Genomic DNA, 24,556 nt, shown 5'->3' with positions numbered 1-24,556 from the left:
AAACATTTTAGTAGTAAAAACATTTTTAAAAATACCGAGCTAAACAAGAACAAGGACATGTGATGTAATAAATAAGTATAAAAATAAATAAATGGCTACTTAAAATGCTATAATTTATACATGAGGTAAATTGAGTGTTTTGCACATATCAATTGTATTGTACATGTTCGTTTTATTGCACCTTTTAATTAATTTATCCTGTGTGGGTGTTGAGAGTTCTGAGTGTTAAGAGTTCTGACAGCCCAGGGAAAGAAGCTGTTTTTCATCCTGCTGCACATTGTAACACACAATTGTCACAGTTTCAGCTCTGTCTCCCAGTATTTTCCACTTAGCCTGCCTCCTCTTCACTCTACCTGTCAGCCACTCCCTCCTCATCAGCCAGACTCTCTTCACCTGTTTACCCAGCTGCCCTTGATCACTAATCAAGCCACTATAAAGACTCCTGCCTCACACACACTCACTGTCAGATTGTTCTCAGCTCTTCTATGACAGACTTTCCAGTGATTTTCCTTGGACTGATTTCCTGTTGTTGACCCAGCCTGCCTCTGATCTACCCGTCTTGCCTGACCCCCGGTAAACTCAACAGCCTTCTGTCCCTGACCTGGAGTTTCCCCGCCAGTCGAACCAGCTTCGCTGCCATAGGCTTTGTTAAGAGACTTTGTTGTTACATTCAAGCTGTTCAAAGTGTTTATTGCTTGCATTGGTCTGTACCTGCCAAGGTTGACATTAAAAGCAATAACCAAATTGCAATAAGCAAAAGTGTTCCTGGTATCCTGTGTGCTGCAATTGGGTCCATACACAACCCGTTACGACAATAATGTAGTTGTAATGAGTTATGAGAGCTCTTTTTCTGTTTTTATCTGTGTATTTGTTGACAAATATAACTATAAGGTTAAAAAAATCCTTAAAAAGTGCTTGTGTCAGACAGTAATGTTTTGGTGTTTTTCTTTATTTGGAGCTTTCCTTTCATTTATGCTGTATGCTCTAAATTTCACTTTGAATAGAAAAAGTATGCAGAATTTATGTGTTTGTTTAATGTATAGAGACTGCAGATAAAAACATCCCTTTGTGGAAATTGTATAGAAACTGATGAATAAACTATGAAATAAAGTATTTGTTTTTTTGTACAGACAATCTCAAGCAATGCTAATGATATCAGGAAGGTGTTGTTCAGATTACCTGTACTTAAAGAAGGCCATTTGTCCCTCTTGTCAATTGTTGAAACAATGCGCCTTCATCCTTAATCCTTTTGTATTTCAACGTTTTCAAACAAATTGTATTTAAAAAAAATTGTTCATGCATATTTTTGTTTGCACTTGGCATATGCGAAATAAAGTATTAAAAAAATGTCTTAGTGGGTTTTAAATGCTTTATAACATCCTGTAAGCACGTGCAACACATGTGTAATCATATGTTATACCAATTTTATCAAGCATTCATTAAACATGTATATAAAGAAGTTAAAGATGCTTACAACTACATTATAGCATGTTATAATTAATGGATCTATATAGAGCCCTTCTACCTGGTGGAATCACAAGCATTGACCATTCTTACTCAAGCACCACCACCAACATGTTTGCACTTTGATTTTAGTGCCAAGTTTGACTACGACCAAGCCTCACAAATAAGTTGTGCTTTGGAATTCTAGTTGTAGACAATAAAACTCTAAACAAGTTTAGCTTAATGAACTTCAACTTATCAACTTTTATAAACTGACTTTAAAAGGCACCTTTAAAACAATTGGCCTCTGTTAGCCTCTGCCAGTACACCCCATGACATAAATTAAAAAAACAAACATGCTCAGGGCGCCTGATATCTGCAGAGAGGACAAGTCAGCTGTCAGCTAGGTGAGGGACGTGTGAGTTGAGGTGTGCCCTTTTGAAATGCAATCACATGAGTTAAATGGGTCACGGGTTGAGGGCAAATCAAAGAGGGTTGCACTGTGGCTGCAGCAATTGTCAGGTGGACAGGGGGTCTATTTTAGCGAGCCATTCACATGAGACTTTGAATACATAAATCTTTCTCTAATAATCATGAAGTGCTTTTTCTTTTCCTGACTCACTGCCGTCGTACCCTCTCTGATTTCCTCTCAGATTTCCTCTTACTTTCAAGGTAAGTTTTATATAAATTAATCAACCTAGGCTATTTATTACAAGAAAATAAAAGTCAATCAGATTTATTATAGACACTAAAGGGGGCTCCTTGATCTGACATTGCAAGATTAGCTTCTTGTCCTCTGTACATCCATGTATGGGTTAAATCAAGTGTCGCTTTAATGTAGGAAGTAATGAAGACCGCATATCAGCGTGCCCCAGACACATTAACGGTGACTGGTATTTATGTGAGGGAATCCCTGCTATGTCACTACTTTTGTCAAGGTCTTAAAGTAACTTTTTGAACGTGGCTTTCCAGCTTTGACTTCTGCGACACCTCAAGCTTATTAATGATCTCTTTATCTTCTAAGTGAAGATATGTAACCTGAGGCTTGAACTGCCTGCCAAAGTATTGGTGGCTGGTAACAGCACACTTGACCCGTCATGGTGGCCGAAAAGCTGGGGTGATAAGTGATGATGGCTTGCTCGTATGAACTGGCAACCTTGTGGGTGAAGGGGCAAGGCTGCTGGCTTGGCTTGTTTATTTACCTTGACTTTCGCACCCTGTCAGACTGGCTTAATCTAAATTGGATATATTAGTGTATGTGTCAGAGGCACTGACATGCTTTCATAACACCTACATGTATTGGTTAACATATAATGTCCAATAGGTTCTGAAATTAGCACCCGTCAAATGATTATAAAATATGCAAGTGGCTGCTTCACTCACCATTGTATTGTATTGTAGTTGTTAGCTAATGCTACAAAGAGAAGGTCAAAGAAATTGAGAGACGTTGAAGGAGATAGAGTTGGTTTGCAGCTAGTTTTCACTTAATGCTTGAACAATAAATACATGCAATTAACAACCTAGTAAAATAGAAAATGAGCAGTGTGGTGGATCCTAAAAGATTGGAATCGAGATCTGTTTAAATTACTCCAACAGTCTCCAAAGGTTTGATGTTGTTTGTCTCTTTGCTGCCAAACCTTTCTCTGGCACCTTCAAGGCCACAGCAGCTGCTGGAACACGGCAAAGCATGGTGGCAATGTGGCTAAATATATCCGTGCAACAGACTTCTCGTCAGCTCTTGTAACAATAGGACGGATTATCTGGTCCTGGTGGAAAACTAAAATGGATCTAAAACGCCCCTGAGGACAACTAGACACATTCAATCTTTTAAACTGTGGAAAGTAGTTGGATTAATCAATCCCATTAACTGTAGAAAACCTTATTGAGACTATAATAATTACTCATTCTAATTATTAGTGACACTTTATATGAGGCTAATGTCTATAATACATTATAATGTGTTTATAGCACTGTGTAATTATAGGTATAGGCACGCATAAATATTCATAATGCTTCATGAACATCTTAATGAGACATTTAAAAGCATTTTATAATGACTTGAATTTGATTTTTTTTTAATAATCCTAGTTGTTGTGCATAATAAGTATGTTTACAATGAAGTATAGAAATGAGCTTGCAAAAACAATGATTGAACAGTGATTGATCAGAAATGAGACCATATGCCATTAAAATGTGTGCTATTTTTATTTTTGTAAAGCATTATTGATATTTATGATACTTACAACTATAAAATACAGTGCTATATATCAATTATAACACAGTAGTATGTTTTTGATACAGTTTAGACATGGGCTTCATAGAAAGTGCTACCTTATTATTTACAGGAAATGTGGAGCTAAAAATACATGCAATAAACTTTTGTTTGTGCTCCAAAAGGTACTATAAACTGCAGACATGTCTGAGGGGTGAGTACTGACCTCTTAAAGGAGCCACAATTCTGTACCTGTACATTATTTATAGTAAATAACATGTCTTTATATCTTGTGTCTACTTTTCTTATCATGTGTTGATGCAGACCGGTAAGTCAAAAAGATTACCTTCACATTAATTAATCATCAATATTAATTCAAAATCATGCATTTAATGCTTAAAAATATTAGAAAATTAGAAACCTTTATTAATGACTCTATTTGATGTGCATAAAGTATTCTTATGTTTCTCACAGAGGAAGCCAAAATATTCAGCAACTCGCCGACTGCATTTGAAGGTAGGCTTCGTAGACCTTAAGGCCACGTGTGAATGATATTTAACAATATGACACATGATCCAAGACCACTTTAGTTTTCATTGTGGCTCATTAACGCCTTACTGTCGTACAGTCCAAACTGCTGAAGAAGGCAGCTTCTATGCTGGTGGCTGAAAGCGAAAGGAAGAAACAAGAGAAGGAAAGAGTTGTGAGCGAGTGCTTTCCTCCACTGAAGCTGTCAGGTCTGTCGGTCCAGGAGCTCCAGGTACTGATACAGCAAAATCGTGCTGCTTTGGTTAGTATTTGTCTACATCATTTTGACTGTTATTCTCTTTTTCTTTTCAGGATCTTTGCAAAGAACTACATCGTAAGATCGATGTTGTAGATGAAGCTCGTTATGATTTAGAGGTTAAAGTATCCAAAAATGACACAGAGGTACAGTAAAACTGAATCGGGAGGCCAAAAATAATAGTTTATATAGTTACTGACCTTTAAGGATGTTGAAGTGTGTGTTTGTTGCACAGATCCAGACACTGAATCAGAAGGTCATTGGGCTTAAGGGGGCAAAGAGGCCCAACTTGAAGAGGGTGAAGAAATCCACAGACGACATGCTGGGTGCATGCACCGACACCACCAAACTCATGAAATCTGATTTCAAGGCCAACCTTAAAACAGTGAAGAAGGATGAAGAAAAGGTGAAGCTGGTGGCTGAGACAATTGTCCATAAAAATAAGAAACTGCATTAAAAAATATATATATTTCAAGCTACCTTTTATCTTTGTAGAAGGAAGAAGTAACCGACTGGCGTAAGAACGTGGAGGCCATGTCCGGTATGGAGGGCAGGAAGAAGCTGTTTAACGCAGGACAATAAGAAGGTATGTTAGTAGCATCATCTAACATAATCAAGTAAACTTTACAGTGATAGTTAGTAATATTTTTAAAGTGGGGTTGTATGAGGTACTTATACATAGCTGCAATGGTCGGGGCAGCATTAAAAGTTTACGTTGAGAGAATAGAGGTCTTTTTATGTTTTCAAAGCTGCCAGACTCCCTTGACAAAATCAGCATTTTATCTCACAAAACATGGGAGTTGGTGGTCTACCACTGCCTCAATGAGTTAGCTTGTTTGTGTTATTGTGTGACTTTGGGTTAGTTCAGATTCACCAAAGTCACACAATAACACAAACAAACTAACCGATCAAGGTAGCAGTAGACCAGCAACTCCCATGTTCTGCAAGGTAAAATTACTGATATTGTCAAAGGAGTCAGGTGCCTTTAATAAGTTCAGTTATGCCTGTCTGACAGCAAGGTAAAGCAGTGAAAATATTCTAAATATATTGACACCTAAACTGATCTTGACTTCTTTTAGATTGTCCCTTTTTAGATGGCTTGAATCAGTTTTGCTGCTGCTCCCATCCACATCAGTACATTGTTTAGTTTCCATGTCAGCACTCCTGTCTGCTTCTCCAAACTGGAGGTGTGCCAACCACCATCTACTATAAATAAGACACTGATTAAGAATAAGTACCTTATACAACCCCGCTACAAAAAAATCTGAACTACCCCTTTAAGTTTGCAATGTTGAAATTTTTCTTTCACATGTATATATATGTATTAAATCTGTTTGTTTGTCTTTATTTCAGAATCATTGTCCAAATTCAAGAAGAAGTTTCTATTGCTGGATGAAATAAAAACTGGTTTTGTAAAGAATGATATCAACAATAGGCACTTAAAACATGTAACAAGAGGCACTATTTAGATTATACAATATTAAAATAGTTTCATCTTTATTTAATGTAAACATGTATGTTAAAATATCACTGTATGGCATGTATGTAATAAAACAATTGTATAGCATACAGACCCTTTGCATATTGAAATTGTGCTAAAGAAAAAAAAAAAGTTTGTCTGTTAAAGTGCAGTATTTGTATTAGACAGATGATGGCGCTGTCTCACTAGTCTGTGATACATGTGATGCTGATTAAACGATCATAGTGATTTTAATGCTTGATTCCTTTGATTTGTTTAAATTTCCAGATTGTATTTTCAGTTTGTTCCATAACAGAGATAATCACAATGATGTTTTCACTGATGTAAATCACTGTGTGTCTGAACATCTTCTCCTCTTGGTGTTGAGCAGTGGACGTACAGTGGTGGTTAACCTGGTGTTGGGGGATGCCATGTAGAAGTGTAGTGATATACAGTATACTAGCCTTTAGGACACAGGAGGCTATTTTAGTTGGCCACTCACAGAAGGCTATAGGAGCCATTAAATTTGACTTGAGTTTTCCTCTTGTCATTTAAAGACAGCCACTGCTCATCTCGACAAGCTTTCTGAAGAGATAAAAAAAGAGGTATGTTGGTTTTTATGATGATGACGATGATGATAGTGTGACATAAGAATTTATAAGACAATTTCACCTGTTGCATTTAAAGCAGCAGGGACATTATTAGGCTGATGAAAAACACAAGCGGTTAAATTTACAGCAAACAAATTAATAGTTTGATCTTTAAGAGACCAAAACAAGACAATTATATCTACTTCCTTTTAAATACTGTGTATGCATTTAATGTAAAGGCACATTAAGTGTGTACATTCTTGTTTAAATGCACTCATTAAGTATTTAAATTGTGCACTTTTAAAAATTATATATATTTTTTTACAAATGCTACTGGGAAGTTTTTATCACATAGATGATCCACTTTTATTTTGTTGTATATATCTGTTTTTTTTTGGCAAAAGCTTGGTTCCTATTATGGCTGCAGTAAAAAAAAATGGAGCCAATCCAAATGGGATTTAAAAAGGGAATATCATTCAAACAATCTGCAGCACTCACACATGCAGCGTTGCTAATTTGAAGGCTTGAGGATGGTATGTGACCATACTGACGTCTGGATGACTGATTTGTCTCAGTGAAGAAGACGGGAATAAACAGTTTGTGTAGTCGGGGAAAAAGTAAATGACTCAGAAACAAATTAAATATTACAGCGTTTTTAAAAGGGCTGCAACTGATGATTATTTAGACTGTTTCATAATAGATCTGTCTTATTTTCTATTACAATTTTCGGCCCATATTTGAGAGGCTGAAAACAGCATTTTATGTAATATTTGCATAAAATAATCATTCATCCAAAAAAGTTGATCATTATTTTTCTGTCAATCATCTAAATGATCATTGCAGCTCTAGTTCATAAAACATCTTGTACATTAATGCTAAACATGGAAACTGCTATAGTACTGCAGGTACATACTGCTGCTTCTGCAACTAACACTGTTTCTGAATTATGCATTTTTCTGACTCTAGTATAAATCATTTCATCTTACAGATAAAAGTCAATCATGTCTGAGGGGTAAGTTTGGATTTTAAAAAAATATATTCATGAGTAAATAAGTATTTGTAAAATCAGATTAATTCTTCAGATCTTTCTCATGTTAATAATAATGCTTATCTTATTTATTTTGCTTTTCTTACATACATGCTGTTCACCACAGAGGGGTAAGTTATTTATATACTTGGTGTAGATAAGATCATAAAATTTACACATAGACACCATTTGTATTTTTGTATAACTATTGCTAAACAAATCTTCTACTGTTTTCTTTTGTAGAAAAAGTCAAAGATCTCTGCATCTCGCAGACTGGCTCTCAAGGTATTGTCTTCTTTGTCTTTACTGCAAGTTATTATAATTTACTTTGTCACCACTGAAGAGATTTTTTCATCTCCACTCTGAGAAAATGAGCAGGCCATCTTAATCTGCTCTAAACTCAGACTCAACATCCCACTGCGACAGGCTGCATTTGCACAATCTGCTTTCTCATTTACAACCATCAAACATTGGAACATGCTTCAATCTTAGCTTTCGTGTTTCATATTTATTTGTATAATTATAATTTTGATAGAGACTATGTAATGGTTTTGCATCTCTTCTCATTTTAAGATGAGGAATGTTGTTTTGTGCATTTTACTTGTTACCAAAGACTGCAAACCATAAATAAGACTTCCACTATCCACAAAATCACAAAATAAGGTTAACCTGTGCTAAAAAGTTAATAATTCTCACTTTTTCATTCATTTTAGACCAAGATGCTGAAAAACGCAGCTGTGATGTTGGAGAAGGAAAAGGAGGAAAAGAAGCTGGAGAGAGAATCCACTTTGAGCGAGAGACTCCCTTCACTTCAGCTGTCTGGTTTGTCCATACAGGACCTTCAGGTATGTGCAGGTCACTGCATGAGCTGCCAACTTACTACAATGAAACAACATCGCTGAAATGCTCCATACACAAGCATCCCTCTGATGTATGTAGGTGATATGCATACAGCATGTACCAACACAGTAGGCGCATTAGAGGAAAGGTGTCTTCACGTCTACATTTTATATTTCGGGCATTTAGCTGACAGCCTTTCATACCTCTTTGAATTATTATTTCACACATTAAATACATAGGAAGCTTGTAGCCACTTATAACGATTGTAACAATCATCGCAGTAGTAATAAAATGTTTCCAGTAGTAATGTTTCATTAATAACTGAGTGCTGCATCAACACACATAAAACTTTATTGTTTGGGGTGTGCAACTATGCAACACACCAGAGGATTGTAGGGTTCTCAAAAAATGTTAATAAATATTAAATGATTCTGTCTGCAGGCTCTGTGCAAAGACCTGCATCATAAGATCGATGTGGTAGATGAAGAGCGCTACGACATTGACGCCAAAGTGGTCAAAAATAGCAAGGAGGTACTTTTTTATTTTAGTTTTTAGTTAACATGCGGATAATTTTTACTTTATGGATGTGTTTGTTTTTTAATGATGATAAATCCTAACAATTTGTAAACATTGTGTGTTGACATTTGCTTTATCTTGCCCCACATACCTGGAAAGGGCTTCAACTGAACTTCAGGTTGAGCTTATTCATTTGATTTTAGTTGTGTATCTATTTCTTGTATGCACCTCAGCACCATTGTAAATAAGGGAATCCCCTCAATGTGTTTTCCAAGGTTTTAAATAGATAAAATTAATGATTGTTGACATTCAGTTTCATTATAACCCTATAATTAGGGTTAATAGCTTTAATGAGTGTGGCCTTAAGCATTTTTAAATTATGCTTTGTTTTGATCTATTGGAATTTTTAAGGGGGTTATGTTGCATACTTTTTACTAACATTTTAATGTTTTGACATAGATTGAAAATCTGTCTCAGAAGATCTTTGAGCTGAAGGGTAAGATGAAGCGACCTGCTCTGAAGAGGGTGAAGATCTCAGCTGACGCCATGTTGGGAGCTCTTCTGGGAGCTAAGGTCAAAGAGTCTGTGGACTTCAAGGCCAACCTGAAGACTGTGAAGAAAGAGGAGGAGAAGGTAAGTGAGGCAGATATAGCTGTTAAGTTTTCAAGATTGTGTCAGGCTCGGTTGGCTCCTTTGTTTTAAACTTGGATTGGGTTTGAATCATGGCAGGATACTCATGTCATTTTGGGTTGTTAAAGTACAGTATCACTAAGAATGATTGTCTTCTTATGAACAGAAAGAGGAGGTGACTGACTGGCGTAAGAACGTGGAGGCCATGTCTGGTATGGAGGGCAGGAAGAAGCTGTTTGATGCCAACCAGTAGACTTCAAATATGAATGCTGTTTTACAAGAGAGGACATTAAGGTTACTCTCTCTGTTCACAATAGTAAGTCGACATTGTTCGCGTAAGTGATTTGAGAATGTGAACCGACGTCACATTTGCAATAAGCAAAAACAATGAGATTCAAAAGAGCTGTGTATATTTTGCATGAAAGTGAGTTGTATTCTGTTGACATTTTGTGGTGTTGGCACTTTGCTGTGTGTCTTGATCTTGAAATGCCTGGATAAGACCTGTTTATGTCCTGATAATAAATACTTCTGATCAACACAGAAAACCGATGCTGCACTTTTCTTTTTAAATATCTACTTTACTACCCACTAGGTCGGGACACAACAGCAACCAGATGGGTTTAACAGTTCCAGGTTGTCAACAGCAGCAGCAGCAGCAGCAGCAGCAGCTGAGAACAAAGTTGTTAAGTCATCTTTGTAAATCAATGCAGACGGGCACATTATGAATCTGTGAACGTCCAAAAATAAGAAAGGTCGCAGGTTCAGGGCCGCAGTAAACTCCTCAGTGTAGCAACAAGGGAGTAGCAGAAGGGCACAGTGCCAATAAACACTAAAACTACTGCTAAGAACAATGATTAGATCTTCAAACACTTAGCTGAATAATTGATCAGCGACAATTTTGAAAACTAACCTCATGCTTAATCTTTGGATTTAGGAGTAATCCAAAACATGCAATTTGAAGACACTGAGTCTTCCGAAACCTTTCACTATCTTCTGGTATTATAACCCACACGATTAATGAATTCAACAAGAAAATAATCAGCAGATTATTCGGTAAAATACTTGCATTTGTAGTCATAACAATAAACTCAATCCAATGAAAAAGGATGCAATTTAGTAAATTATTTTACCTGTTGCCCTCTCAAAACACTTTGTTGTTAGAAGGGAAATAAAATGATTTATATATTAAAGTAATTTAACTCGTCAATGTGATAACTAATTGGCTTAATTAAACAGTTACATAAACTCTCTGGGGTTCTGGTGGAGAGACAACAAAATGTAGCTGATTTATTTTAATGATGTGATTTCAAAGCTAGCAGCAAGTAATCAAGCATGCACATCGATATGGGGTTAAAAGTGCAAAAAGCAGATGTTGTTGGGTGCATTATGGGAAATGTAGGCTCCAGTGTTCTTGTAGGTTTATTTATTACAGGGGCTCTACATCACTTTTATCCAGTCTTTTTCTAATCCTGTCTCTTGTGTGGAAGTGCAATACTAAGTCGCTTGAATACTCATTTAGCAAGTCCTGTAAGAAGTGATCTAAGAATAGTTTTAACCCGAGGTTTGTACTCTACCATTCTAGTTTAATCGTTCGCTGCCTACCTGTCCTTACATGAGGGCTTGAGTCGCAGGCCTTTGAGCAATTTGACTCCCCTTTACAACAATGACGCAGAAGGAAGACTGGATGGCTCAGCTTTCAAACCATCAAGTCTCAACAAGCACCTGTCCTTGTTCCTCTGCTCCCCTAAATACAATCTGACTAACTTTTGGCTTTGTTCTTACCTCCAAGGTGGCCCTGTAATCTGTTATCAGGCTATTATTGTCTGTCATCATACACATGCAATGAAGAGATGATGTATATACACCAAGGTGGATAGGGCTGAACATGAAAATGCTTCTTACTTTTTGCGTTGATGTGACAAAAGAAGAAAAGAGCTCAATTTGAATTGATGCAAGAAGATAAAACTAATCATTTTTAAAGCTCCTAAGGTCTCAGAAAAATCATAATTTCATTTATTTGTTATGTTTTAATCTTTATTTTGTTGACGAATTTGCACATTGGCATGAACAAAGTAATGACACACAGTTGATGTGGCATCTAGAAATGCAGATATGTGATATGGGTGTTAAAAACCTCTTCAGTGACACTATTAGATGCCTAAAGATGGACATCTTGAGATGATCCAGACACACACTTGGACTGTGCTGTTTGTTCTATAAATAAAGGAAAAAAACAAGTGAATACCGACACGCAAGGTTGCTTTCTTCCTTCTGTTAGACGCCTTCCCATCGTGATCCAAACTTCCACAAGCTGACCCTGGCCAAATGTGATTGTGTGACACTGACCCAGCGCTAATGTGGGCCAGAGCCTCTTTAAAGTTCTTACTGTCATTTCCATCAACAGGTGGTGTCAAAACTAGGCATGAAACTCAAATGTTTGAGCCCATAAATGAAGTTTTATTGCCTCCTTTCCTGTCTGATATGTGCTGGGATGCTATGTGCAACAGTAAATGTCACTGGAGTCTATTTCAGTGGGCCATTCACACTCAGCTATAAATCTGATTTTTTTCCCCTCTTAGAAAGTCGATTGCCACCTCCCTCACACACCTTTCTTCAGCTTGGAGGCTAAAGGAGCTGCTCTTCTTCAATAAGGTACAGAGTTGATTTTATTCTGATGCGTCCTGTATAAGGAGTAACTTCTCAGCATGCTGCCAGTTTAAAACACACACTAACTAATAAGTCTAATGAATAGTGTCTTGTCTTTACTTTGCTGTCTTATTTGGATATACAGTAGTTGTGACTGAGATTAACAGTTGAAGTTGAACATTGTCAGTTTACATGCCTGCACATTATCTGCCCATTCACCTTTCTGTCACCTATGCAAAGACTCTTGTGAGTTATGTTAACACGACCACTGACTCAGCACTCGGAAACTTTGCATGTGCTTTTGCAGTTACATGTTATTTTTAAAAAAAAAATCTGTTTATCCTGTATTAATGAAGCATACAATAAAATTAATACCTAACCTATTGCAATATTTAATTAAGCTGTAAATTAAATGTATATGTATAATTTAATTTAATTTAATTTATAGCTCATGAATTCCACATGAATTAGAAAAAAGAAATTAAATAAAAGTCTATATAATTAATTGGATGTACAATTACCGTCAAAGGATGATCAACATAAAATGAACAAAATATAATGTGATAAAAGCAAATGTAAATTACTAGAGAACTACTTGTTTGCTACAGTACAAATTGCATGTTTGTACAATAAATAACTTTGTGCAGCTCTAATGGGCCAGTGAATGTTTGGAGTGGGTGAGATACTTTGACCCAGGAGGTTAAAAAGATAATCCATTTCAAGCACACAGCTCAGTTGAACAGGTGTTAAAGGTGGATTTACTCTCTTTGCAGCTAAATGCATGATGGATAATCAGTTTTCATTCTCCTCTTCTTTTCCTTTTCTAGTTTGAGTATCTAAAAAAAATCATGGCTGAGCCGTGAGTATAAAGCTTCTGGTTTATTTTAATGCTTTCACAGACCGCTTCAACATAAAACCATGTATTCATATTCACTATGTAAATATACTGACATGTTTTTTTTCTCTATTGTTAACACTCCAACAGACCTGTGAGTATCTATCAAAAATCATCTTTAATAAGCCCCTTTTTTAAGTTTTACATTTGTCTGTCAAAGCAATTTAAAAATCATGTATGCAAATGTACTATCTATCTATATATACGATAAATGGAGGGTGTTAAATGTGTTTTTTTTTGTGTGCATTATAGAGAAAATCAAAGATCTCCTCTTCTCGAAAGCTTGGGTTAAAGGTATTTTTTCTTTATTTGAGATTTTTGTTGTTGTTCTTCTTCTTCTTATTTTAAATCTACGTATAATGAAGAATTTGACTAAAGTCCTTAGATAGCATAACTTATATATATTATAACTTACTTAGTGTTTGTATAAACTTTAGAAAAATGGTTGTGAAAAATAAAAACCTTCTATTTTTTCCTTAGATTAGACTCTTGGCAGTTGCTGCTCAGATGCTGCAGGACGAGATAGAGCAGAAGAAGAAGGAGAGAGAAGCTGCTCTGGCAGAACGAGTCCCTCCTCTAAATCTGTCTGGACTATCTTTGCAACAGCTTCAGGTATTTATGTATTCAAATCATCTGGTTCAGTCTCTCACACTGATATAATTATATTCTATTTAAGTTTATTGTTATGCTCTGATACTATTAGAGGGTGTATTTTACCATTTTACAGGATATTTGCAAAGACTTGCACCACAAGATTGAAGTTGTGGATGAGGAGTGGTATGATATTGGCCTCAAGGTGTCCAAAAATGACAAAGAGGTGAGCTGCTGAAAAAATGATTATGAGGAAAAAAGTGATGTATGTTGAAATGTTTTCACACCATCCATGTCTTTACTATGAAGGCAGGGTCACAACATTAAAATGCTAAAAAGAAAACAAACACTGCCTCCAAGTGGTGGCACAAAGACATAACAGAATGTATGTACTTGAGGTCTGATATACTGTGTTATTTTTTTATAGCAGCAAACAAACATTTGTGTTTTACAACGTCAACATAAATTGCAGACAGCTAAATTTATATTCTCTATTACGGTTCTATCAGTAATAAATAGTAGTGGGAATTGGAAGATATCTATATACCGGTACATCAAATATGGGGTATGAAACAATCAGATATTAATTCCTTAGTAATTCCTACCCGCAACATCATAATTACAATTTGGCAATAGTAGCAAGTTAAAATTATTTTTCTTTGCATATTTTTCCTCAAGTTATAGTTAAAATATGCATTTTCTTAATCGTATTTGTTTTGTAAAGTAGTATAGTTTCTCTGACTTTGTAGTGATGGAATTTGATTATTTGAACACACATGTACAGTTGTTACCTACAAACAGTTACAAAAAGTACAGAATACTGTATACAGGTATCCATGATAAAATCTAAAAACTTTAGGATTTGTTTGACCAAAATGTTCACTTATTAGCTTTTTCTGGAGTATCTGAACAACACCTTGCTTCACTTTACTTCACAAATATCTAAGGAACAATACTGTATAATTTGGTTAAAAGCTCCAGAAAATTAACCTTTGGTCAATATTGTTTTGAGGGTAATATGGTGTACTTGACTCAGAATGGTTGACTGGCAACAGCACAATTCTTTTTATCAATTGATCTCGAGGGCAGATTCAAAACATGAATCTGAAGATCGTTGAGATTCAGAGTAAATTCAAGAAACCGACCCTGAAGAGAGTGAAGATCTCAGCTGAAGCCATGCTGAGTGTTCTGCTGGGCTCCAGACATAAGGAGTCCATCGACTTCAAGGCCAACCTGAAAACAGTCAAGAAGGAAGAGGAAAAGGTAAGCCTGGCGTTTTGCTCTTTTTGGTTCAACTGACCCGTCTCATTTTGTCTGTATGTCTCTGATATGTTGCGTTTCCAACAGAAAGAGGAGGTTACTGATTGGCGCAAGAATGTGGAGGCCATGTCTGGTATGGAGGGCAGGAAGAAGCTGTTTGACGCCTCCGGCAACTAAAAAAATACTTACTTCTGTTTAGGAGATCTTCTTATAAAAAATATTAACATTACATACCATCTTACCTATATAATATTGATTTTCCAGTAGGACAAACACTCTTGAAACCACCCTTGAAACCTTTTTTTTTAAAGAGTGCTCTTTAGAAAAAAAAGAGAACTTTAAGTATACCAAGGCTGCTTTATATATACATCAGTTTTTGTCATTAACTGCATTGTATTTGTGATGCAGACTGTTTGCGGTAGTCCTCCTCTGCAGCCTCCTGATGGCAGCATAACTCTTTCAAACCATTGCAGGACACTCAGACCTGCACTATAATATGTTGACTGTGGAGAAACATTGTTTGTCCCTCGTAAATTAACAACTGCTTGTGTGTTATCTGCTGTGATAAACTGCCATCAAGCCTGTCAGACATTTACTATTTACTTCCTCTTAAAGCTATAAAGCTAAAATAGTATGACTGGAGTCTTTGTTAAGGTTACTGAAGTGAAATTTTGTTTGTGTACTTGATTTACATGAAACTAACAATGGAGCTCAATAAAATTATCACAATCCTGCAATTGTCTGTCCTCCTTTGTTTGATTTAATAATCACATCGGATTGCATGCAGGATCAACTTGAACAATACACACATAATATTGGGCTAAAGCTCCTTCGATCTTTGCCTCCATAGCGAGGAGACGGAGATACTAAGAAAGCATCACAAGTGGACAGTCCCAGTAAGATTTCACACCTCATACATGAGGGATGTGAGAGACGCAGTGCAAGAATGGTGAGGACAGAGAGTCTATTTTAGTGAGCCACTCACATGAGCGCTAGAATCTATATATCTACCCTCTTTCTGTCCTTCTCGTCTCACAAAAGACGTCTGCGGGTATTTGTCACCTACTGTATAAGGTAAGGACTTTTATTTTGAAATATTAAAAGGCATGAAGGGATAAACAGCAAATGAAGGCTTTTTTATGACAAAACTTGAGATTCTACTTGCTGATGCTACTCCAAATTCATAACAAATTATAAAAAGCTATGCGTGTATATCAACTTAGTTAAACGTTCTTATAAGTGAATGTCATTTTAAAATATCAAATTATTGACATATTTATTAGCCATTATTTTAAAAAGGAGTCTCTTCACATGTGAGTCAGGGAGGAGAGTTTTAGGCAGTAGAGTAGAGTCTGCTCAAGTTATATATAAATAACAAATCACAGTGTGGATCTTATTTATGTCTTGAAACCCATTTGCATTGCTGACAATTGTATAATGTCCTTTTAATTTAATGATCTGGAACTGAAGAATTTTGGCTTCTTGAACTATTTTTGGCAAAGTTTTAGAGAGTAGCTGTAGGTTTGACCTTTAGACAATGTCAAACATTGTTTGTGTCCTCGACTATGGAAGAGCAACTTAAGGTATATACTGTAGGATTTCTCAATCAGATGTGATGATTTTTGCTTATTTCCGTCCACAATAAATGATCTGAGATGTATGTGTTTTCATTTTCTTTTCTTTTTTTTTTTTAGAGATAACTTGACTCCTTCCTTTCTTTCTTTTTCTGACATAGAATTAACAGGGGAAGACACATAAAACTGCAATCATGTCCGAAGGGTAAGTACTTTCACTGCACCATAACTCAGATTTTTGTAATAGAAATGTGAACAAATGTAACAAATTATACCTTTTCTCTTTCTCTACTTGAAATATGGACGCCACCTTCTTAAATGGAAAGGGCTACGGTGAGTGATTTTACTGTCAAAGATAGATTAAACGTAAATAATTTGAGGCCTGGGACTAAAAACTGCACTTTTCTTCGAATATTCATATTATTTTACATATTGTGCACAAATATACAAGATGTTTTGAAATGTGAAATTAATTAACACTTGCATATGATCCAAAGAAAAAACATAAATAAATACGAAAAAAATAAGTAAATATTCTACTCACTGTAGTCAGTACTGCACATGTTATCATTTTTTGTATTTGTTGCATCACACCATGACTAATGTGCACAATGCATGAGAATTAACACTGAAAATTCACTGTGTACTGTTTTGCCAGAAATCTGACATATACATTGTCTTCTTTTCCAGAAGCCAAAGCCAAAAATCTCTGCATCACGCAGACTGTTCTTAAAGGTATTTTATGTGTTACTTTGTATTAGTCTTGGATAGTAATGTTCTATCTATATATCTACATAATCTTGTTTGAAAAAGATATATATACTTTAAGTGCTGTAAACCATACAGTACATTGTCTGTTTGACTGATGTGTAATCCTGTACATGTATGTGTGCCAGACCAAACTGCTAAAGAAGGCCATGAATATGCTGGACACTGAAAAGCAAGTCAGAAAAGATGACAGAGAGAGGATCCTGGCTGAGAGAGTCCCAGAACTCCAAATGTCAGGCCTGTCTTTGCAGGATCTACAGGTACATTTATCAGGGAAGCATTTTATTCCACATAAGGTATATTTTTGGGGGGTTTGGCTCTAAAGAATATCTACACAAAACTGTCTGAACGATTCATGCAACACTTTCCCAACCGTCACTTGATTGTATCTCGCCACATGCAATTATTTTTGGTTTTGCATCACTTCTGTTGCCAACCAACACAATCAAGGTGAATGTAATTTAGTTTGTGTTACTCAAAGCTTTGAAAAGTTATATTTGAAACCCTCCTGCCAAGAACAATGTCTCGGTTAGTCAGCCTGGAGGTTGCCGCTTGATTACAATACATCACACAAGTCTTCTCCAGTATAGCATGCTTTATTCATCAAATGTTTTGGCTAGCTTGCCTTAGCCAGGATTGTACCCTGAAAACATTTGTTGAATAAAGCATGGAGTGGTGGAGAAGGGTTTTGATATGTTTTAATTTCAATATACTTATCATACACATGTTGTGCTGTGCATTGCTCCTTACTATGTCAGTATTTACATGAAGTTATTGAAACCAGTTACACCCAATTACGAAACGTTTCTGTCCACAGAATCTTTGCAAAGAGCTACACCAGAAAATCGATGTGGTTGATGAAGCGCGGTATGACATTGATTCTAAAGTGCAGAAAAATACTAGGGAGGTAAGTAACATTTGTGAATAACTGCTTTAGTTCAGTGGGATCTAGAATATCTTGATGAAGTTGAGGGTGGGTTTGTCATTTGTGTTGGAAAAAGATACAGGACCTGTCTCAGAAGATCTTTGAGTTGAAGGGCAAGATGAAGAGACCGGCCCTGAAGAGGGTGAGGGTGTCCGCTGACGCCATGTTGGGAGCTCTGCTGGGCGCTAAGGTCAAAGAGTCTGTGGACTTCAAGGCCAACCTCAAGACTGTGAAGAAAGAGGAGGAGAAGGTAAGAGCTAATGGCTTTAAGTAATACATAATATAATGTGGTGTCACTTCAATTCACCTTTTCACTGAGGATAGTCCATTCATAGTGCTGCTTAAACATTTAAACAGTCTGCAAACATTTTTGGTAAGGAAGCTTTGGAAGTTTTGATTGATCACAATACATCTTCATCATCATTGCACATTGGTTGCAATCAAGGGTGCAGGGATTATTTAACTTCGGAGACCACTCATTTAAAAAAAAATAAAATCTAATTACTGACTCATTAGCAACCTGAATACATCATATTAATGTGAATGCTAAAGCTCAAGATGGAAATTTGAAACCTTGATGTGAAACCTGAACTACTAAAATGCCAAAGGGAACTAGAAAGTAGACTGACACAACCTGATTTATGTTTCATTTGGGAAGTCAGAATGCAGTTCCTCAGTGTCTGAGGGTACAATGTTTAGTACAAGAATTCCATTCTAATATTAATATAAACCAGCATGTATATTCCCCAATACTAAATTAATATTTGTGTTATACAAAATGGCAACATCAAACTGATCTAATTCAAAATCATCATCTTTTCACACGACAGAAAGAGGAAGTGACTGACTGGCGTAAGAACGTGGAATCCATGTCTGGCATGGAGGGCAGAAAGAAGCTGTTTGATGCTGGGCAGTAGATTTTGTGGTAAATTTCTTTTTGAAGATGCTGCTCTGAAACAGGTGGAACCAGCGAATCGTTTGACTGTTGTTCACTTTAAATGACAGTGAATGACATGAAGACCAGGTTAACAAGTAGGTTTTGACACGGGTCATGTTTCAAGTGTTTGTGTAAATGACAAGTGAAGGTGTTTGACTTGGTGATAATTAATATAATACATATAGTTTTTTTTACATAATATATCATGAAAAACATATGTATATATTAGAGTAATGTGTAGTTTTTAGCATCCATATGATGCTAAATGTAGTCATGAGCCAAATGTAGTGCTCATGAACACAGCACTACATTTGGCTGTTCAGGTCACCTGTCGTGATGTCACTGGCTTGCTCTTTGACTTCAGCTATTTGCAATAAAAGGCAAGAAAATGCAGATTTGTCTATAATTATGAATCTGATTTTTTCTTTTGAATCATTGCATAACATGACAGCATACTGTAAAACATGGAGAAAAAATGTGTATTCTAGGGGCAGCTAATGTTGGCAGTCATCTGTTCATGTAGTTAGACAGCATGAGCATCCTTGAAAATATATGTGGCATTAAACTTAGGCATTATAATGAGAAAAAGCAATGGTATGAATTGTGTATTAAATTAATAAAAATATAATGATATTGCTCAGAGAAGAATGGTCCTTTGTGTCTTTTAACTGGAATGCTGTTCCTATTCTTACAGATCTGTTTAACATTGTTACACAGTATTAGCCTTTATGATAAGATACTCTATAGCGTATACAGATAAAGTGACATATAGTTACTGTGATATAGGATTTCATCCCAATCCAATATTATGGGAAATTGTTTAAAGTCACATGATATGATCTCACTTGTCATCTGGAGTCAAAAAACTATCCCCTATCAATGTGAACCATTGCATTTTTGAGTTTAGATATAAGGGTTACATATGGTTTAAATCTCCTGACAAAATAAATCAATAAGTATGTGTGTGAAAAATATAGCAGTTTAATGTGTAGAAGTAAATTAAACCTAACTTAAATGAAACATTTAAAAGTGGCTATACGATTTTTTTGTTGTTATGTTTTTGTTCTACGGAAGAGGATTAGGGCCATACCAGAAAAAAATATTTGACTTCTGAGTTTAAAGTCAGAATTTGAGAATAAAGTCTGAACTCAAATATTTTTTCCTCTTCCGCATTGTTCAGCTCTTTAGGACTTACAGTAAAAAAAATAAATGTTGGATTTCATCTTCACCACTGTTCTCCCACACACCTGCATCATTTTAGGTGGCTATAAAAGCTTATTGAAACTGTCGCTTCCCTCTGTCTGCTGACAAAGTTGTCTTAAACTGCAGCCCTTCTCTAACAAACACAATAAATCCCTAAAACTGTAAAACACAAGTCCGTACATCCAAACCGTAACAATTAGCGGACTGTCCCTCTTCAATACATCCATGTTTCAGAGCCAGCCAACGGTCGGAAACGCCCCTTCCTCCCCCTCCTGCTCCCTCCATGGCGAACGTGCCTGGCCGTTACTACCACTCCCAAATATGGGCATAACATTTTCCCACGGCACCACCCACTTGTGATATCCGCAGCTCTGATTGGAGGAACGGAATGTCAATCATCAACGCTCACGGGAACTACTGCTGTACATGGCCGGCCCAAAACTGTCAACACTCACGACTGTACTAGCTTCATTTAGGCCGGATTTAAAACCCACACAGGGTAAGACGACATTTTTACAATATTCTGATCATTTTTTGGGTGACTTTGCCTGTAACGTTGTTCTATTTTTGTGTATGTTTGTCATGTTTTTACCTTGGTCTGATCGGCCATAATATATACACTGTACTAACGGATAGCAACACGTCCATCCATCCTTTCAGGGTAGCTATTAGGCTTGCAGCAGCATCCAATAAAATATTTGTATATAGCAGTGTGCTAACGTTATGTATCACTGTCGTGTGTCTAACCTATACATTTAGCAAGTTATTGATAATAACTGCTGTGGCTATCAGCCTTCAGCCTGCCACTTTTTAAAGACAACCTCTAACCTTTTACTGGCACCTGCTGCTGATCTCAGATCAGACACACAGACTGCGACTAAATCAGATTATACACTGTACACAGTAAGATGGAGACTATTGGTTATATACTGATATATTTGTACTTGTGCTATCACCAGCTGCTTAACTTTTTGTTCATTTCTGCTGAATGTGTGCAGGTTTCAGCTGCTGGCACTTCGGATGTCCAAGTACAAACTGTTTCTGCTGAGGCATGGGGAGGGGGCCTGGAACAAAGAGAACCGTTTCTGCAGCTGGGTCGACCAGAAGCTGAGTGAGGATGGGGTGAAGGAGGCCCAGGACTGTGGTAGGCTCCTGAAGGAGCAGGGCTTCAAGTTCGACTTAGTATTCACCTCCATACTCAGCCGCTCCATCCAGACAGCATGGCTGGTGCTGGAAGCTATGGGCCAGGAGTGGGTCCCCGTGGTCAAATCCTGGAGACTGAATGAGCGCCACTATGGTTCCCTGATTGGCCTGAACCGGGCGGAAATGGCTCTAGAACATGGAGAGGAAAAGGTGAAGTTGTGGAGAAGGAGTTATGACGTCACTCCACCTCTGATTGATGAATCCCATCCTTACTTCCTGGAAATCTACAATGACCGCAGATACACCACTTGTGACGTGCCAAAGGAGAACCTTCCCCGTGCAGAGAGCCTGAAGGAGGTGTTGGACAGGCTGCTGCCATACTGGGACAGCACTGTGGTGCCAGAGATAAGGAAAGGCAGGACTGTGCTCATTTCTGCCCACGGAAACAGCTGCAGGGCTCTGCTGAAATACCTGGAAGGTAAGCCACTGAAAACCATTATGAACTATGCTCTCTCAGCTTTTGTGTTTGTGCAGTGAATGCATTCATTTGAATTCAGCAACAGCTTCTGGACTCTACAGGCTGCTGTTTCTAGTTGTCACAGAGTCATTGAATTAGGAAGGACATATTTCAGTTCCACAAATGGAAAGTTGAACTTGTGCAAAAAGGCCAGTGAGTTTATGTTACATTTGACTGTGGCTATTAAGTCCACGTTGACCTTTCATCACACTCGTAAGCTTTTGGAGGCTCCCTGTGACACAGGACACTCCTGACTACATATTGACTGTTACATAATAACATGTAGCATAAGATATATACATACAGAATGGAATAGTTTTATTATCATACATTTAGTTATAAACTAACAGGATTTCATTTCATTGTATGCAAAATGAAAGCTTGCAAACTGTTATCTTTCCTTTTTTGCTAATTTGTCTAATTTGATCTTCATATAACTGTCCTTATTTTAACAGGTATATCAGATGCGGACATTGCCAGCGTAACTTTACCAACAGGAATACCTGTGCTGCTTGAGCTGGATGACAACCTCAAGCCTGTGAAACCTCGACAGCTTCTGGGAGACCAGGCGAAAATTCAGGCAGCAATTAAAAAGGTTGAGGACCAGGGAAAAGCCAAACCGTCCACTTGAATGCACTTAACTGGCTGTAAGACTTATCATAGCTCTGTACTGGTTGCCTGTGAGCAGTTTTATTAGGTACAGTGAAAACTCTTGAAAAGACTCAAATAATAATAATAATAATTATAATATATAATATCAGATGATAACAACAAATTGTTAATACATTTTTCAAGAAGAGGTGTGAAGTTGCTGTCTGTGTAATAGTGGCCTGACCTGGATACAGAAAGTGTGCGTCACAGGTCAGACTGGCCCGTCAGGAGCAGGAGGAAGTGCTGTACTGTACTGTAAATGTTTTGGGCTGTGTTGAGTTGTATTATGTGTAAGCACTGACTTTTAAGCTAACTGTTGCTACTTATGCCTTTATGGTAAACCCTGGAGTGGCTGTTTATTCATTTACTCATTGATTCTACCTTGCAGATTAATCTTGAATTGCGTTTTATCCAGAAAGAAAAGAGTTACTTCTTTCTAAAGGATGAATTTCTGTTACATTGATAAGCTTTAGGAATATTCTCTTGCATTTAAATATGTGCCTTCAGTATTTTAGATACTTTCTAAAAAGTGTCTTTTAAGTTGAGCTCGACAGATCTTGTGGTGAATTTATTTAATAATAAAAGCACTCCGTTAACAAATCTTACCTCACAGAAATTGATAGCCTGGCTGTTCATTCCAAGAATGGGGTAATTGTGAGCCACAGAAATGCTGTCAATATGCAAAACCACTGAAACCCTCTACTGTGTCCCACACATATGACTTACTCATATTTTTAAAATGCCTACTCAGTGAGAGTAAGTCAGAAAGCTGAAGTTGTTTTTCTATGAGGTTTACACAGTCCATAACTCTGACACAAAATAGGGTGAGGTTGAAACTGTGGCTAACAACCATGGCTATTTGGTATGATAACTGGTTTATGCATTGCACTTTTTGGGGCTATTTTATGAGGATTCTTTTTTTTTTTCTTTTTAAATTAAGCCCCTTTCTAATGAAATAACACATGTGATTGGAAATATTATTATTTTGGATTAAAAAAAACAAATGTTTAATTGTTAAACACAAGCACTGTTGGTATCCATTTTAAATTATAAATTATTATCATACAGGTGCAATTTGATGTGTGAAAACATTACAAACCACTTGAGACTGCACATTATGTCTTTTACCAGCACTATCTGACTTGTCATCTTATGTTACTACTGTGTGGCACAGGCTACTTCATTGTACTGTATGTTGTTCTGTCCCATGTTTGTTTGTTGTCTGACTCTGCTGTTGTTATTTTGTACACTAGTCTTTTAGGTCAACAGGTGAAAAGAGAGACTGTAACTTGAGAATATACATTTGTAGATACTAAAGAGTAGAAAACACTGCTATATTTGTAATTTCATGTAAGATTATTTAATGTCTTCCCTGCTGTTCACACCTTACCACATGAGCATCGGCATGATAAAATAAAAGGGAATAAAACTTTTCCTAAAAGATTATTTTTTATTTTATGTGTCAATTTTATGTTCCATTTTATCACAAAATTGGTGATTTTGTAACAGACAGGCGTGTCAAATGTCACACTAACATACAGTTAGTTATAAATTATATGATGGAGCAACAGGAACAAATTAGAAGACAAACAACAATGCTGTTTTGGATGTGCAGATATGCCTGCAATTTGGATGCTGGTTGCCTCAAGCCCACTGGAAACAATAAACAACCAAGTCTGTTTGGCTACCACAGATGGATCCAGAGGAGTGGCTCCTCATTTCTCAACCATTCTGTAATTTGGCCAAACCAGTGGGGCTGAGCCAGGGAGAAACCATCTAATTGGATGGAAACACTCTTAAATGGACATGATGATCAACAGGATTCTTATTCCCATCTATGTGGCCACAATGATACTGTTTTTCTTACGGTATTTTCAGTGGGGAAGAAGTATTCAGATACCTTACTTAAGTAAAAGTAGTGATACCACAATGAGAAATAACTCCA

General features: G+C 36.7%; 5 protein-coding genes and 1 long non-coding RNA gene across 6 annotated transcripts; 5 read left to right on the top strand and 1 right to left on the bottom strand.

Annotated features, from left to right (window-relative positions):
* The first annotated feature begins 485 nt into the window (after nt 1-485).
* On the top strand, nt 486-5,990 carry LOC131973416 (troponin I, cardiac muscle-like). Its single transcript, XM_059335410.1, has 7 exons — nt 486-500; nt 4,130-4,171; nt 4,284-4,415; nt 4,496-4,585; nt 4,675-4,845; nt 4,935-5,025; nt 5,793-5,990. The coding sequence occupies exons 1-6, from the start codon at nt 486-488 to the stop codon at nt 5,019-5,021; spliced, it is 537 nt and encodes a 178-aa protein (XP_059191393.1). The 3' UTR covers nt 5,022-5,025; nt 5,793-5,990.
* LOC131973419 (uncharacterized) lies at nt 4,028-5,003 on the bottom strand. Its single transcript, XR_009394569.1, has 3 exons — nt 4,920-5,003; nt 4,640-4,815; nt 4,028-4,320 (listed from the first exon to the last, which is right to left on the bottom strand). It is a non-coding gene; the product is annotated as an uncharacterized LOC131973419 (long non-coding RNA).
* Nucleotides 5,991-7,486: 1,496 nt separating the features above from the next.
* On the top strand, nt 7,487-9,754 carry LOC131973418 (troponin I, slow skeletal muscle-like). The gene is given in 6 exon segments (XM_059335413.1): nt 7,487-7,504; nt 7,759-7,800; nt 8,229-8,360; nt 8,797-8,886; nt 9,331-9,504; nt 9,668-9,754. Coding segments are annotated over 6 exon segments (540 nt in total). The 5' UTR covers nt 7,487-7,489.
* A 361-nt stretch (nt 9,755-10,115) lies between these two features.
* LOC131972995 (troponin I, slow skeletal muscle-like) lies at nt 10,116-15,070 on the top strand. Its single transcript, XM_059334831.1, has 8 exons — nt 10,116-10,180; nt 12,081-12,153; nt 12,891-12,899; nt 13,295-13,336; nt 13,523-13,654; nt 13,770-13,859; nt 14,723-14,896; nt 14,981-15,070. The coding sequence occupies exons 1-8, from the start codon at nt 10,116-10,118 to the stop codon at nt 15,068-15,070; spliced, it is 675 nt and encodes a 224-aa protein (XP_059190814.1).
* Nucleotides 15,071-17,162: 2,092 nt separating this feature from the next.
* Nucleotides 17,163-19,310, top strand: LOC131973417 (troponin I, slow skeletal muscle-like). The gene is made up of 5 exons (XM_059335411.1): nt 17,163-17,202; nt 17,364-17,495; nt 18,053-18,142; nt 18,237-18,410; nt 18,991-19,310. The coding sequence occupies exons 2-5, from the start codon at nt 17,385-17,387 to the stop codon at nt 19,075-19,077; spliced, it is 462 nt and encodes a 153-aa protein (XP_059191394.1). The 5' UTR covers nt 17,163-17,202; nt 17,364-17,384; the 3' UTR covers nt 19,078-19,310.
* A 1,386-nt stretch (nt 19,311-20,696) lies between these two features.
* On the top strand, nt 20,697-24,057 carry bpgm (2,3-bisphosphoglycerate mutase). The gene is made up of 3 exons (XM_059334256.1): nt 20,697-20,799; nt 21,299-21,921; nt 22,416-24,057. Exons 2-3 carry the CDS (start codon nt 21,321-21,323, stop codon nt 22,589-22,591), a joined length of 777 nt encoding a protein of 258 aa, XP_059190239.1. The 5' UTR covers nt 20,697-20,799; nt 21,299-21,320; the 3' UTR covers nt 22,592-24,057.
* The last annotated feature ends 499 nt before the right edge of the window (nt 24,058-24,556 follow it).

This window comes from Centropristis striata, chromosome 6 (assembly GCF_030273125.1).
Source record: "Centropristis striata isolate RG_2023a ecotype Rhode Island chromosome 6, C.striata_1.0, whole genome shotgun sequence".
Lineage (NCBI taxonomy): Eukaryota > Metazoa > Chordata > Actinopteri > Perciformes > Serranidae > Centropristis > Centropristis striata.
Note: the sequence above shows the minus strand (reverse complement) of the source record. Positions and strands in the feature narration are given on the sequence as shown.